General features: G+C 53.6%; 1 protein-coding gene across 6 annotated transcripts in view; it reads right to left on the bottom strand.

Annotated features, from left to right (window-relative positions):
* Positions 1 to 14,521, bottom strand: part of SIDT2 (SID1 transmembrane family member 2) — a 21,495-nt gene extending 6,974 nt beyond the window's left edge. The window contains exons 1-19 of one of the 6 annotated variants that reach the window (XM_024930697.4): positions 14,312 to 14,521; positions 11,000 to 12,397; positions 8,901 to 9,022; positions 8,467 to 8,631; positions 8,333 to 8,378; positions 7,818 to 7,919; positions 7,632 to 7,715; positions 6,559 to 6,658; positions 6,298 to 6,363; positions 4,214 to 4,307; positions 3,801 to 3,853; positions 3,436 to 3,447; positions 2,992 to 3,063; positions 2,742 to 2,813; positions 1,615 to 1,763; positions 1,199 to 1,272; positions 1,040 to 1,106; positions 416 to 489; positions 152 to 275 (exon numbers count right to left, since the gene is read on the bottom strand). In XM_024930697.4, coding sequence (XP_024786465.2) covers positions 152 to 275; positions 416 to 489; positions 1,040 to 1,106; positions 1,199 to 1,272; positions 1,615 to 1,763; positions 2,742 to 2,813; positions 2,992 to 3,063; positions 3,436 to 3,447; positions 3,801 to 3,853; positions 4,214 to 4,307; positions 6,298 to 6,363; positions 6,559 to 6,658; positions 7,632 to 7,715; positions 7,818 to 7,919; positions 8,333 to 8,378; positions 8,467 to 8,631; positions 8,901 to 9,022; positions 11,000 to 11,182 — 1,659 coding nt within the window. In that variant the 5' untranslated portion in view covers positions 11,183 to 12,397; positions 14,312 to 14,521. The remainder of the gene's footprint in view (positions 1 to 151; positions 276 to 415; positions 490 to 1,039; positions 1,107 to 1,198; positions 1,273 to 1,614; positions 1,764 to 2,741; positions 2,814 to 2,991; positions 3,064 to 3,435; positions 3,448 to 3,800; positions 3,854 to 4,213; positions 4,308 to 6,297; positions 6,364 to 6,558; positions 6,659 to 7,631; positions 7,716 to 7,817; positions 7,920 to 8,332; positions 8,379 to 8,466; positions 8,632 to 8,900; positions 9,023 to 10,999; positions 12,398 to 14,311) is intronic. The other 5 variants (XM_034933787.3, XM_024930698.4, XM_063608283.1 and 2 more) reach the window with 5 other exon arrangements.

The following is a 14,521-nucleotide window of genomic DNA, read 5'->3' as shown; positions in this document are numbered from 1 at the left end:
AGGGAGGGCAGGGCAGGGTGGGCCAGACAGAACTGGGGAGGGGAGAGCTGGGGAAGGCAGGGCCAGGCCTGCCCAAAAGGGTGTCCTGGAGCCAAGGCTTGAGGTCTGTGCTGGAGCTGAGGCTGCGGCAGGCAGGCAGGTGCTCCCTCACCAGGGCACAGAGGTCATTGCGCAGCAGGGCCCGGTTGTGGTTGATCTCCCGTTGCAGGATGATGAGCAGGAAAAGCAGCCCCAGCAGGATGTACCCCAGGTTGCTGAGGATGTTGTTGAAGGCGCTAGAAGGGGCAACACAAGGCAGACTGCTTGGGACTCACACCCAGGCCTCTTCCCTAGCCCAGGTGGGCGTTGCAAAGCCCCAGACCCTGCCCCGTTTCACCCTTGGCCTGGACAAGGGGCCTCCCAGCATGACCCCCACCTGAGATTGCCCAGTGGGTGGGCGCAGAGGAAGTTGTAGTAGCAGATGTCCTGATTCCCTGTGACATTCACCACCTGTAGCAGGAGCAGGGACAGGGAGTGGGTCTGTCGTCACGCCCAACTCAGCCCACGCCCCGCCACCCGGGTCCCTTTGGCAAAAAAAAGCAAGTGCCACCACAGCTAGCAGGTGGGAATACACAGCACCGCAGGCACATGTTCCTTCTGAGAACATGGATGCCAAGCAGCACAGTCGCTGTCCCCTCTCATTAGGCGTGGCTGAAAACCCTGAGGCATGACCGTGATGGAAGTTCTTGCCCCACGGGACAGAGAAAAGGGAAGGGAAACTGATGCTTACAAAGCCCCAGGACTTTGGTTTCATAATCCGCACAAGAAACCAGGGAGGGGCTATCTTTAGTGCGGGCTGCTCCCAATTTGCAGATGAAGAAACTGACACTCAGGTTTGGGGGGGTTATGTGATTTGCCCTGGGTCACTCGGCTGGGAAGGCAGAGCTGGGATCTGAACCCAGGTCCTGTGATGGAACACCAGGGCCCCAGGCTGGGAGGCTCTGCACTTTGGGGCGGTGTCCTAGGCTGTCGGAAAGGTGAACCTGCCCTGCCCTCTCACCGTCTGGTAGGTGATCACCAGCTGCACCACAGGAAGGGCATAGAAAACAGCAATGGTGGCAATGTTCCTGCGGAGCAGGAGGGTGGCAGTGAGGCGGGTGGCACCCAAGGCTGCCACACACCCACCAACAGCAGAGCCCCAGACACTTGGCCCACTCACCAGAAGTAGATCTGGTACTTTTTCCGCAGAACACGCTTGTCCTTCCGTGCCAGGTCAGCCACATAGAGGTATTGCTGGGGAGAAGGTGGAATCAGCCCCACTTACTGCTACTTGGGAGAAGCCCCCTCCCCCAGGTTAGAGGTGGACAAGAGGGGCCTCCCTCAGACAGGGCCGAATTCAGGGAGGCAGGGTTCAAGGACATCCCACTGCTGCGGCCGCTTAGACCAAGAGGGTTTGGCCAATCAGGCCGGAAGGGGTTGGAGGTCAGGTTAGTTTCCCCGGCATCTGCCCTGCCCCAGCTGAGCCCCTTCCTTCTGCTTCCCTAAATGCCACGTCAGTGGGAACATGCTGGGGCGGGAATGCAGAATGTCCCTTTCTCAGGAAACGCCTGACCAGGTCAGGCCCACGGGTCAGACCTTGGTGCGAATGACATTCTTGTCGGAATCGATGTCGGTCAATGTGTCATAGTCATCCTCCTCCACAGAGCTCATGGAGTCCACTCGGGGCCGAGTACCCACAGGTTCAAAGGAGCGGCCTGGAAAGGGCAGGGAGGGAGGGGTTGCACCTGTGGACACAAAACCCACAGTGGCCCTCACCCATCTGAGGCAATTATAACAATTATTAGGCAGTAGGGAAGAGGCAAATTGTGGGCTGGGCCTCAGAGTTGGGGTGGAAGTGGGCTCAGGAGCTGGGAGGAGACATCAGGTGCTCCTAAGTCCTGGGGGATGATGGTAGACTCTAGAAGAGGCCACCACACAGGGGCCGCTCTAGCTTTGCTCTGTTCCTGGCACCCCTCATGGGCTAGGGCTTCCCAGGCCAGGACACTGAGCAGACCCCAGGCAGCAGACACAAACAACAGGATTGAACTCGGCAAGTCATGCTGATTCAAGGGTGCCCAGCCCTGTGGGTTCTGAGAAGACACTGCCTTGGCTGCCACTGGGATAAAGACCCAGTGGGCCTGGGGTGCAGAAAGAGCATTTCTCCTTTATCCAGAGGCCAGAATGTGACCCCCATGCCTGTGAGCCCTCCCCAAGCAGGCCAGGGAGTGAGGGCGCTGGCAACGCAGACGATAAACTAGATCGTCCAGCCTGGAGAGAGCGGAGGCGCCAGCCCGCCAGCCAAAGGAGCCTGTGCTCTGCTGCTATCTCAGAAGACACAAGAGCGGGCAATTACTGGAATTACATGGGGAAGCCATGCACATAGAATCTTTCTGGCCCCAGAGCCGGCAGTCAACCGGAGCCGGCAGGCACTGATTGGCAAAACAGCCCTACCCCCACCCCAGGTCTACCCATGGCAATGCACAGCTGCCGCATCTGGCCAGAGGGGAGGCGCCGCTTGAACTGGTCGTGCCCTTCAAAGGAAAGGGAAAGTTACCAGGGAACTGGGGCCAAGGAGGAGGGGATGAGGGAAGAGAGGGGTTAGGAAGACAGCAGGCCCTTCCCAGGTTCCAGCATCTGGCAGAAGAGGCAACCGCCCACCGTGACATTTTACCCAGACAACACCGTCCTGCACCACACAGCCCCTCCCAGCCTGGCCCACTCACCCTGGTAACCGTAAGAGAGGTCCCCAGTGCCAGCGCTGTCAACCAGACCATCGGTAGATCCAGAAACATTCTCTGCGGGGAACGATCAGTGGTGAGGCAGGAAGGAGAGGCCGCAGGGAAAGGGGCTCTGAGCATCTGCAGAGGGTGTGGGGGCTGGAGGAGGTGGCTCCCACTTTACCGCCTCGGAGGTGGTGGCCTAAGGAGACAAGGTCATGTCCCCGGCAAGCACGGTGCTGGCTTTGACACGTACCAAAGGAGCCATAGTTGTAACCCTCATAAGGGGAACTGCCAGGAAAAGAATCACCCAGGACTCGAGGGTGACCTGCAATGAGAAGTCAAGGTCTGTTAGCACTGGACGGAGAGGCCTAGAGCCAGGGAGAAGAACAAAGAAAGGTCCAGAGAAGACAGCCACAGGGAGGCCATGCCAGCAGACGAGAAGCAGCACCTATCCAGGCAAACACACCCCACTGCTGCCACCACCACCCGCCCCAGCCCCCTGCCTGCCTCTCCTATGGAAACAGTACCACCCTTTGTCTTCCCTAAGGAGAGAGAAAGTTCAAGAACAGGCACATCTAAGTTACCAGCAACAAAGACAACACTGGCCCGCCCACGAGCCCTCCAGACAGCCCTGTGCTGCACCCTCCCTCCCCTACTCTGGACTCCAGCTCCTCTGCCCACAGCACCTGGAGCTTACCAAGGAGAGAAGCTAAGAGAGAAGGTCCCACGCAGGAGGGAGGACAGAAAGAGAGGGAGGGGTGGAAGAGAGAGAGAAGGAAAGGTTAATAATCCCAGAGACCGTGGGCCACACTGCCCAAGGCAGGCAGACACCATCGCTAGACATGGAATAAACCAAGCAACACCTCAGCCTCTGAGGTGTGCATGTTAGGGATGCATGGACATCATATTCCAGCCTCATTCCCATCTGTGGAGTGTTACCCCCATCTGAACATCCAGAAACCCCCAGCCCTTCCTCCTCCAACCCCCTAGGGAACCATCCACCACCACCCCCCAAAACACAAAGCACACTGTGCCCGCCCCACCCAGGCCCCCTGGAGGTACCGCTTTCTGGGCAGGCTCGGTCAATGGCCACCAGCAGGGTCTTCTTCTTCTGCCTGCATGGACAGAACCCACAGGCCACCCAGATGGGACAGGACAAGGATCACTCTGTATGGGGCTGACTTTCCTTCTACCTCTCTGCTCCACTCTCATTGCTATGACCCTGTCCTCCACCCTTTGTCCCAGGGTTCCTCACAGGCTGGGGAGCAATATGGGATCTCCCTGCTTGGGAAGAAGGTTGAGGGGAGGGGATGGTTTCTAGAGAGGCTCATGGGCCACAGACTCTAACAGCCCCACCATCATCTGCTATGGATGGTGTAGATTACCCTGGGCTGGCTCAGATCCTGCCAGGTGATCTGCCCCACACACCTGCCCAACCCACCCAGACCAGGGGAGGCCCAGCAGTTCCACTTTACCTCCAGTTCTCCCAGCAGGCCAGGAGGACGGTCAGCAGGTAAAAGGAGAGAAATATACCCAGGCAAAAGAGCATCCCACTGACGTATGCCTCAGCTTCAAGGAGGAAACAGGAAGGTGGACAGGTCAAAACCTTCCACCACCTCCCATCATGGCACCCAAAGGCCTTCATGTCCTCCTCCACCCAGCTCAATTTCTCACCCTTCTCCCCTCAAATGTAAGGCCCTGCCTAGCCAGTATGAACAACTGGCAGTTCCTCTAATACACCAAACTCTGACACACTCCTATTTTTGCTCATGTTGCTCCCTGGGCTAGAACTTTCTCTTCTACTTCTCTTTTTTTTTTTTTTTTTTTTTTTTGAGACGGGTCTCACTCTGTTACCCATGCTGGAGTGCAGTGGCACGATCATAGCTCACTGCAGCCTCCAACTCCTAGGCTCCATCCTTCCACCTCAGCCTCCTGAGTAGCTGGGACTACAGATGTGTGCCACCACGCCTGGCTCATTTTTTTATTTTTTATAGAGATTGGGTCTCGCTATGTTGCTCAGGCTGGTCTTGAATTCCTGGCTTCAAGCAATTTCCCTGCCTCAGCCTCCCAAAGTTCTGGGATTATAGGCGTGAGCCACCGTGCCTGGCCTCTCAAAAATTCCACCTTGACTTAACCCTCAAACCACAGCTCAGGGACTGTGTCCTCTAGGAAGCTTTCTCTGTCCTGTATTTCCACAGTGACCTGTTCCTTGCTCACCACAGCTCTTAACTGCCTCCTGTTCCTCTAGACAGGACCCCGCCCCCACCAAGGACTGCTGCCTTAGCATACCACCTGGCATATAGGAGGTGCTCCATAAATATTTGCTGAATAAATAATCCATGTAAGAGAGGCACCCTGGCCGGGCGCGGTGGCTCACGCCTGTAATCTCAGCACTTTGGGAGCCGGGGCAGGTGGATCACGAGGTCAGGAGATTGAGACCATCCTGGCTAACACAGTGAAACTCCTTCTCTACTAAAAATACAAAAAATTAGCCGGGCGTGGTGGCGGGCGCCTGTAGTCCCAGCTACTCGGTAGGCTGAGGCAGGAGAATGGCGTGAACCTGGGAGGTGGAGCTTGCAGTGAGCCGAGATTGCGCCACTGCACTCCAGCCTGGGCAACAGAGCAAGACTCCATCTCGAAAAAAAAAAAAAAGAGAGAGAGAGAGGCACCCTCTGGCTGGGCACGGTGGCTCATGCCTGTAATCCCACACTCTGGGAGGCCAAGGTGGGCGGATCACCTGAGGTCAAGAGTTCAAGACCAGCCTGGCCAACATGGTGAAACCCCGTCTCTACTAAAAATACAAAAATTAGCTGGGCATGGCGGCAGGTGCCTGTAATCCCAGCAACTCAGGAGGCTGAGGCAGGAGAATCATTTGAACCCGGGAGGCGGAGATTGCAGTGAGTAGAGATCTTGCCACTGCATTACAGCCTGGGTGACAGAGCAAGAGTCCATCTCAAAAAAAGAAAGGAAGGCACCTTCTTTCCCCTCCTATCACAGTCCCTTAGGGCCCCATTTAATCATTCAGTAAATATTTATTGAGCACTGAGTAGGGGCCTGGTACTTTCCTGCTAATTTTATCTGCTAATTTTGTGCTAGCTCTCATAACTTAGTGAGATTAACTGGACAAATTTTACTCCCTCTGTTATAGAGACAGGGAAACTGAGACTCAATCTTATAGCAGTGTTTCAATGACAAATTAGGGTATGTTTCTGAATATGAGATTAAGAAACATCCTTCAGAATAAATAAGATTATAACTATGCTAACAAAGCAAAATTAAAGCTCTTTCTTACAATCAGGTTACACTGCTGATAAGTGGCAGAAAGTGAACTGGACCTCAGTTCTTCCATCTTTAGTCATGAACTCTCTGTACCACATCACACTGGAACTCACCTCCCGGCCCTCCCCATCTAGAAGCCTGCCAAGAACACTCCCCGTTCCTACCCCACCAGCATATCTGCATCCTCATCACCCACTTCAGGGCACACCCTATATCCCAGGTCTGAAAGCAGGAGCCAGAGAGGCTTGTCCATCCCCACTCAGCCACCTGCAGCACTCACACGTGACTGCTTGAGACACCAGCACTGACAGGGTTTTCTGGCGGTGCCCTTGATCGACCGGTTCATCTGGAAGTAAAATGTCAAAGTGGTAAACTAGTTGCCTGGAGCTTGGCTAGAGTCAGTGGGATCAGGCCTTTGAGAGACTGGAGCCAAAAACCCATGTCCTATCAGGTCCACCAATCAGCCACGCAGGCTCTTCTTGCTCCCAGAAAGTGACCAAGACCTCCCCATCCCTAGCCAGGCCCAGGGCACAAAATGTACCTTCTACGAAGGGGTAGAAAGGCAGGGAGCCCCCGCAGGCTTGGTCTTCGGTCTTCACCACCACCACCACATAAAAGCTGTTGCTGGGGAAGTCTTTGCGCTGCAGGATGATGATGATAAATATCTTCTTCATCATCATCATCATCATTCTTTTCTAAATACTTGTTCTGGGGCCAGATATTATGCTAAATTCTTCATAGATATATTTTACTTAATCCTCAAAAGATTTTTTTTTTTTTTTGAGACGGAGTTTCACTCCTATTGCCTAGGCTGGAGTGCCATGGCATGATCTCAGCTCACTGCAACCTCCGCCTCCCGGGTTCAAACAATTCTCCTGCCTCAGCCTCCCAAGTAGCTGGGATTACAGGCATCCATCACCACGCCCAGCTAATTTTTATGTTTTTAGTAGAGATGGGGTTTCACCATGTTGGCCAGGCTGGTCTTGAACGCCTGATCTCAGGTGATCTGCCCGCCTCAGCCTCCCGAAGTGTGGGATTACAGGCGTGAGCCACTGCGCCTGACCTTTTTTTTCTTGAGACAGAGTTTCACTCTTTTTGCCCAGGCTGGAGTGCAGTGGTGTGATCTCGGCTCACTGCAACCTCTGTCTCCCAGGTTCAAGTGATTCTCCTGACTCAGCCTCCCGAGTAGCTGGGATTACAGGCATGCGCCACCATGCCCAGCTAATTTTTCGTATTTTTAGTAGAGACGGGGTTTCAGCCTGTTGGCCAGGCTGGTCTTGAACTCCTGATCTCAGGTGATCCGCCCACCTCGGCCTCCCAAAGTGCTGGGATTACAGGAATGAGCCACCGCGCTCAGCCCTCTTATTGTTACAATGAATGAAGTAGGTATGACAGCCAGAAGGGGGTACTCTACTCTTTCCCATCCCCAAGAGCAACTGGGATTATGGTTCAACTCTCATATATATCAGGGGACTCAAAGTCACAGGGACTGGAAGGCCAAAGACTCAGTCATGTGTAGGATAGGAATGGGCAGAGGAAGAAGAGCTCAAGTTTGGAAAGCTACACAGCTTATCGCCCAGCCACACCTCCCACGTGGCCACGTGCATTTCCTACCTGTACGGTGATGGCCGCCTTCTTGGTCATCGTCTGGTACATGCCGATGAAGGCTACGTTGTTGTCCAGGTCATAGACAGGACACTGCAGAGGGGCGGGAGAGGCAGATGGATGGGAACCTGGCCTGCCCCTCTCTTTAGCAGCCCTGCTGCCTGCTGGGGAAGAGCAAAAGGGCAGGCAACTCACCAGCACATCCTGAATGGAGATGACTGAGCAGGGGAAGGCCCTGTTGGAGGTCACCTTGACAATTACCGAGTCCACGCCTTCAGGGAACTCATACTTGAAGTACTGAGGGTGCAGGAAGGAAGGGAGAGCCCCATCTCATGAGGATGCTCTCTTGGCCCCTCTAGAAGTGAATAGTCCCCTATAAGCGAGGACCCAGAATCCTCTGAGGGGTGGGCAGTGGAGGCTCTCCGAGGAGACAGGCCTTGACCACAGCAGCCCCTTTCTCTGTATACCATTCCCTTCAACCTCAGCAGGGCACTCAGCAGAATGCCAGAGAGGCAACCAGACTCCATGTCTCTGTACAGTCCCATGCTGTCTGTCCCTCACCATGTCAGGGCCAGAGCTCCTGTTTCCAGAGAGCCCTCCATGGAGAAAACAGCCAATTCAAAAGGCCAAGCAAAGACCGCTGGCCACTCCCATTCTCATATTCAAGCTCCCCCATTTCTCCTCTCGAGCAATCAACAGGGAGATGTTACCTGGGGCTGTGCTGCTGTGGTATTGAAGCTGAACTGCTCCCCAGTCCTGCAGGGCAGAGAAGAGCCCCCACCAGTCACCCCCAGAGCCTGGGGAAGAACCAGCCCCCGTGGTCCCCTCACTCTACCCTGCAGACCTGAGCACAAAATCGTCCATGCGGCTGACCCGGAGCTGGTATGTGGTGTTGACTGGCGACAGGGTGGACACATCCACGTAGAAGAACTGAATCTCCGACTCATTCTTGGTGGGGGGCTGACACAGGGTTCGTTCCACTTTTTGGTAGAGGTACTTGCGCTGAAACCTATGGCCCGAAGTAGGGAGATAGGATGTGAGCACTGTCCCAGCCGGCCTGCCCCTCCAGAGGAGCGAGGCCCCACCTCGCCCCGTCTGGTCTCCACCACCTCCCTGCGAGGTGCACAAGCTCCCAGCTGGTGGGACTCGGCCCTTGTGCTGTTGACCAGCCTCCCAGCCCAGGGAAAGGGGAGGAGAAATGGGGGGGCTCCTGGTTGAGGCTCCAGCCAAGGACTGGCCTAGGCCGCCCCGCTTCCCTGATGCCCAGATCCTACTCACATCCCTCGCAGGATTAGGGGCACCTGGAAGGACACCACAGCCTCCTTCTGGCGGACCACAAACAGCAAAGGTGCCCCCTTCTGCTTGTTCAGGACGTTCACAGACACACGCACGCCCTCTGTCTGCAGAACGACATGGAAATGCCTCTCAAGCCTCTGCCACCAGGGACACGTGGCTCCAGAGACTATGAGCCCTGCCCTCCTTCATGCCAGCTACTTTGGTCTTTCTCCATCTTGGTCGGGTCAGGGAGTCATCTCTGCCCCTTCTTCTGCCAGAACAACCCCCAGACTCCAGGAAAGACCTGTGCTGAGTGCAGCTCCTGGCCGGCAGACATGTGCAGGGCAGCAGGACCCAAGCAACCACAGGGTCTCGCCCTCTGCCAGGAAACACGGTGGTGGCCTTGCGAGTCTCCAGGATACCCCATTCCTATCCATGTGCACAGGATGCACAGGCCTGCACACACAAACGTGTACACACGCCCCCACACACGAAGACACAGGAGAACAAGAAGTGCTCCTCAACCTTCCTGTGAGCCAGGAAGCCAGCAGGAAGCTCTAGTTAACAGCTAACCTGGGGCCAGAGCCCAGAGGGGTTGAGGAGGGGTAGGTATTGAAGGCCATGTTGCATCCTTAGCTCCCATCAAGGGACAGGGCTGTGGAGAAGTCACTTTACTTCTCTAAGCCTCAACTTCTCCCTCTATAAAATGACAGCCGGGTGCGGTGACTCACGCTTGTAGCACTTTGGGAGGCCAAGGCAGGAGGATCATCTGAGGTCAGGAGTTTGAGACCAGCCTGGCCAACATGGTGAAGCCCCATCTCTACTAAAAATACAAAAATTAGCTGGGTATGGTGGCAGGCGCCTGTAATCTCAACTACTTGGGAGGCTGAGGCAGGAGAATCGCTTGAGAACCGGGAAGGCGGAGGTTGCAGTGAGCTGAGATCACAAAACTGCACTTCAGCCTGGGCAACAGAGTGAGACTGGTCTCAAAAAAAAAAAAAAAAAAAAAAAAGATAAAATAAAGTGATCTTCACCCTTGGAGCTATGAAGGAACATATATAAACAATGGGAGCTTAAAGGAAAAATAAAACCAAATCGATCTTGGAATGCTTGTTATTGGGCTGCTGAAACCCAAGCCCTAGGGCAGCATTTCCCAAAAGAGTAAAAACCACAGCTCTCCAGTGCCTTTAGATATGGGAAAAAAGGAAGAAAGGACTCTAAGCAGAAAGAGATCAAACTTCAGAGAACCAGGCACTGGGGGCAGATCCTGGCCTGCCACAGAAACCAAACCACTCCCCGTTCTGAAAAAAAATCAGATTCCCCATTCTCAACTCCATTGCTTCTCAGTAAACGGCAGTCATGGAGAGAGAGCAAGAGACCCGGGCACGAGACCACACAGCCAGGTTGCAAGAATTCTCCCAATCTCAGCTCTGCCTGGGGTCTAGACTTCCCACACTAGCTGTGTCTATTTCAACTCAGGGACTCACAGCTGGTGAAGAAACCAAAGAGAAGTCAGGGTGAAGTGGATTTTTCACAGTGGACAAATTCCCCTTCTCTTCCCACCCAACTTGCAGTTGGCCTTATAAAACCTCTGTTACCCTCAATTTACAAAGCCAGCTGGCTCTCCCAGGCAGGAAGAGGGCTGGGAAGCCCTGCATTCATCTCCCTGGGGAGTCTGAGATGTAACTTGCCTGCACAGAGCTTTTCAGTTCTGGGCCAGTCTCATTCCCCTGAGGTTTTCTGGGCAAGCCCAGTAATAAGTCTGTTTCCTCTCCCACCAAGACCCCACAGAGCTGTCAGATTCTGGGGTTTAGGGTAGAGAGCAAGCCATGTGTGCTCAGACCACAACTGATGGAAGAATGGGGGCGGAAGAGAAGATGGGAATGAGCCAACTTCAAAAACTGCCCAGCTGGAGCTTCAGAGAAACATTGGTGGCAAAGGAAGGAGGACTGGTCAAGAGGCTCCAGTGTGGTTCTGGGAACTGGGAACCCAGCAGGACGGCTCGTTCCTGGGGCCTCCCAAAAGGGTAGCGGGGCGGCAGAATCGCCTAGCCCTCGTCGGCTTCCCCACTCGCCTCTGGCCCCCAAGCCCCCAGCCCTCACCCTGTTGCGGGTCACAGTATGGTTGAAGGTGTAGATGTTGACCAGCTCGCTGTTGACCTCGTCCACGTAGGTGCGCTCAAACTCGGCGTCTTTCTGCGAGACGTTCTTGGGCCCCAGAACCCCCAGATGGCTCTCGACCGAGGCCACCAAGAGCACCAAGAAGGGCAAGCCCAGAGCGAACATGGCCCCGGCAGGGCGGCAGTGGCAGCGGTGGTGGCGGCGGCGGCGGCGACAGGAGACAGGACACCTCCGGGACGGGTTGCGGCTGCGGCGGCAGCTTCCAGCATCTCACCAGGACCAGAACTTTAACCCCGGCCTGAGATTAGGAAATGTCCCCTCCCAAGAGCCCCGAAGAGGCTCCCAGGGTCCCCGCAGGGGAGGGGGCGGCCGGGAGGGGGCGGGGAGGGAGGGGATGCTGGCTACGGGAAGGGGTCCCAGCTCGCGAGGGGCTGAGTACGACGTGAGACCCTGGAGCCCCGCGCCAGGGCCGTGAGAAGGAGGGCGGCTGGTTGCCGGGAGCCTGGAGACGCCGGGAAAGGGGAGGGAGGAAGAGCCGGCGGCGGGGGCTGGCCGCGGAGGAAGGCGAGTCGCAGAGTGAGGGGCGTGATAGGTGGTAGCTACCCGACGCCGTGCTGGGCTGCGAGTTTTCCGAGGTGCGGGCCCTTTAAGGGCGGGCGGACGCGCCGTCCCGACGCACGAACACTGAAAAGTGAGCTGCGCCGCTGGACGATAAACAGCAGGGCTGCTGGCCCGCCCGCTGACGTCAGGGGAAACTGACACAGATTTAAAGGACCAGGTCCCGCATTTGCCCTTAAAGGGGCTGCAGCTGTCTAGCTGAAGGGGAAAGCTTGCAATGCCTTCTCCAACTCCTACCCAACTCTCTCCCGTGATTTTCACCATCTCTGAAACTCACGTTGGAATAGGCAGATGTTTCTGTTAAGAATCTCCAAGTGTTGGGTTCTTGCTGAACAACTCTCACATTTGCTCAAACATAAGGATTCCCCCACCCCCACCACCACCTTTACAACTAACATCGTCCAACCCTGGGCCATTTTTTCTCCGGGGATCTTAAAAAATGAAAAACTCGAAGGATTAGGAAACAGGACGGTGGCCCTACCGGCGGAGGGGAAACGGAGGCAGCACTGCAGGAGGAATCCCCATGCCTTTCCCACCTCCCTCTAGAGGGGCCACACAACTGCAGGGACGGCCTTCCGAGCTTTCCAAGCTTGCCGGGCTGTTTCCCCTCTTCTCTCAGAGGCAGTTACAAAACTCATTGAAAGATACTGACCTTCAGTGTAAATTGGTGAAAACTTTTCTACAAAATATTTTGGCACTGTTTCAAGAAACTTAGAGAGCTTTATACCCTTTGATCCAGTAATTCCACTTCTGGACTCTATCCTAAGGAAATAGGAAGCACAGATAAAAATACGTGGGCAGCTACGCTTATCACTGTGATATTTATAATATAAAGCAAAAAGGAAACGACTTGGATATCCATAATGAGCGATTGGTTAAATGCACTATCATGAAGGCATCAAAAATGATGCTTAAGACTTCACAGGACACGTAAGCAGAGAATTCAGGATATGACACTAAATAAACAGTATATAGAGCCAGGTGCCGTGGCTCACGCGTGTAATCCCAACACTTTGGGAGGCCAAGACAGGTAGATCACTTGAGGTCAGGAGTTCGAGACCAGCCATGGCCAACATGGTGAACCCCATCTCTACTATAAAAATACAAAATTAGTGGGGCGTGGTGACGCGTGCCTGTAATCCCAGCTACTGGGGAGGCTGAAGCAGGAGAATCGCTTAACTCTACCAGGCGGAGGTTGCAGTGAGCTGAGATCATGCCCCTGCACTCCAGCCTGGGCTGCAACAGAGCAAGACTCTGTCTCAAAAATAAATAAGTAAATAAAACCGTATATATTCCAAATGCATATAGACATGCATAGAAAAATAGAAAAAAATTGTACTAAACATTTAGCAATGTCTCCAGAAAGCAGGGCAAATTTTAAAAATAAAATTTAGCAATAGTTATCTTTGAATTACAATTTTAAAAATAACACATATTATATATCATTTTCCTTTAATTCTAAAAATATAGAGTAGTACCAAAAAATAAAAAATAATGGATTGTGAGTGGTTCTTAAATTTTATTTTTTATATTTAAAAAGATTTACAAATGTTCTACAATGTATATATATTGCTTTTTTATCTGCGGGGGGGTGGAGACAGGGTGTCGCTCTGTTGCCCAGGTTGGAGTGCAGTGGCACAATCTCAGCTCATTGCAACCTCTGCCTCCTGGGTTCAAGCAATTCTCCTGCCTCAGTCTCCCGAGTAGCTGGGATTACAGGCCATGTGCCACCACGCCCAGCTGATTTTTGTATTTTTGGTAGAGACGGGGTTTCACCATATTGGCCAGGCTGGTCTCGAACTCCTGACCTCAGGTGATCCACCCACCTCAGTCTCCCAAAGTGCTGGGATTATAGGCATGAGCCACCATGCCTGGCCACATATATTGCATTTATAAGACAAATTAGACTTTTTGTTTTTTTGAGATGGAGTCTCACTGTCACCCATGCTGGAGTACAGTGGTGTGATCTCAGCTCACTGCAACCTCCGTCTCCTGAGTTCAGGCGATGCTCCTGCCTCAGCCTCCCAAGTAGCTGGGACTACAGGCACCCGCCACCACACCCTGCTAATTTCTTGTATTTTTAGTAAAGCGGGGTTTCACCATATTGGTCAGGCTGATCTCGAACTCCTGACCTCGAGTGATCCACCCACCTAGGCTTCCCAAAGTGTTGGGATTACAGGCGTGAGCCACTGCGCCCGGCCAAATTAGACATGTTTAAAGGAAAAGAAATGTGGCCACCTCTGAAGCTGTCAGACATCCTAATAAAGCCACCCAGATCAGTGCCTTGTCAGAGTTCTCTCAGCTGGCAGGATTGCAGCAGTCTCAGCTCCCAGCCCTGCCCAACTATCTGGAGCCTTGTTCCAATGAAGACTATTTTACCTTATGATCAGTTAGTTATATTTACTCATTCCTGCAATAAATATTTAATAAGCATCCACTATGTGCCAGGTACTGTTGTAGTTATGCTTGGCAAATGGTGAGTGGGGGAATTAGTTTTGGCCCCTGTCCAAGCACAGCATACTTGAGGATGAAGACCAGAAGCAAGCTGCACCCCTTTTCCAAAGGGTTCACCAATTGGAAAGTCAGCTGGAAGATAACCTTAGGGGTTTCCTTGGCCAACCCCTCATTATACAGATGAGGAAAGTGATGCTCAGAAAAACTTCAGCCCATTAGTACCTCACTAGACTCAAGTTTGCACCTTGGTCCAGTACTGTTTCCAGCACATCTAGGCGAATATGAATCAGAGAATCCTCAGGATGGCAAAAGAGGTTTCTTCATCATGAGCCCTCCATGCAGTCAGCTGCCAAGTTTGGAGAATCAGTGTAGGATTTCCTCAGTCCATCTGGACTTTTCTTTCATGGTAATCCTGCTCATCTTGCCAGTAAA

This window comes from Pan paniscus, chromosome 9, assembly GCF_029289425.2.
Source record: "Pan paniscus chromosome 9, NHGRI_mPanPan1-v2.0_pri, whole genome shotgun sequence".
Taxonomy (NCBI): Eukaryota; Metazoa; Chordata; class Mammalia; order Primates; family Hominidae; genus Pan; species Pan paniscus.
The sequence above is the reverse complement of the archived record's forward strand: the minus strand, read 5'-3'. Positions and strand labels throughout refer to the sequence as shown.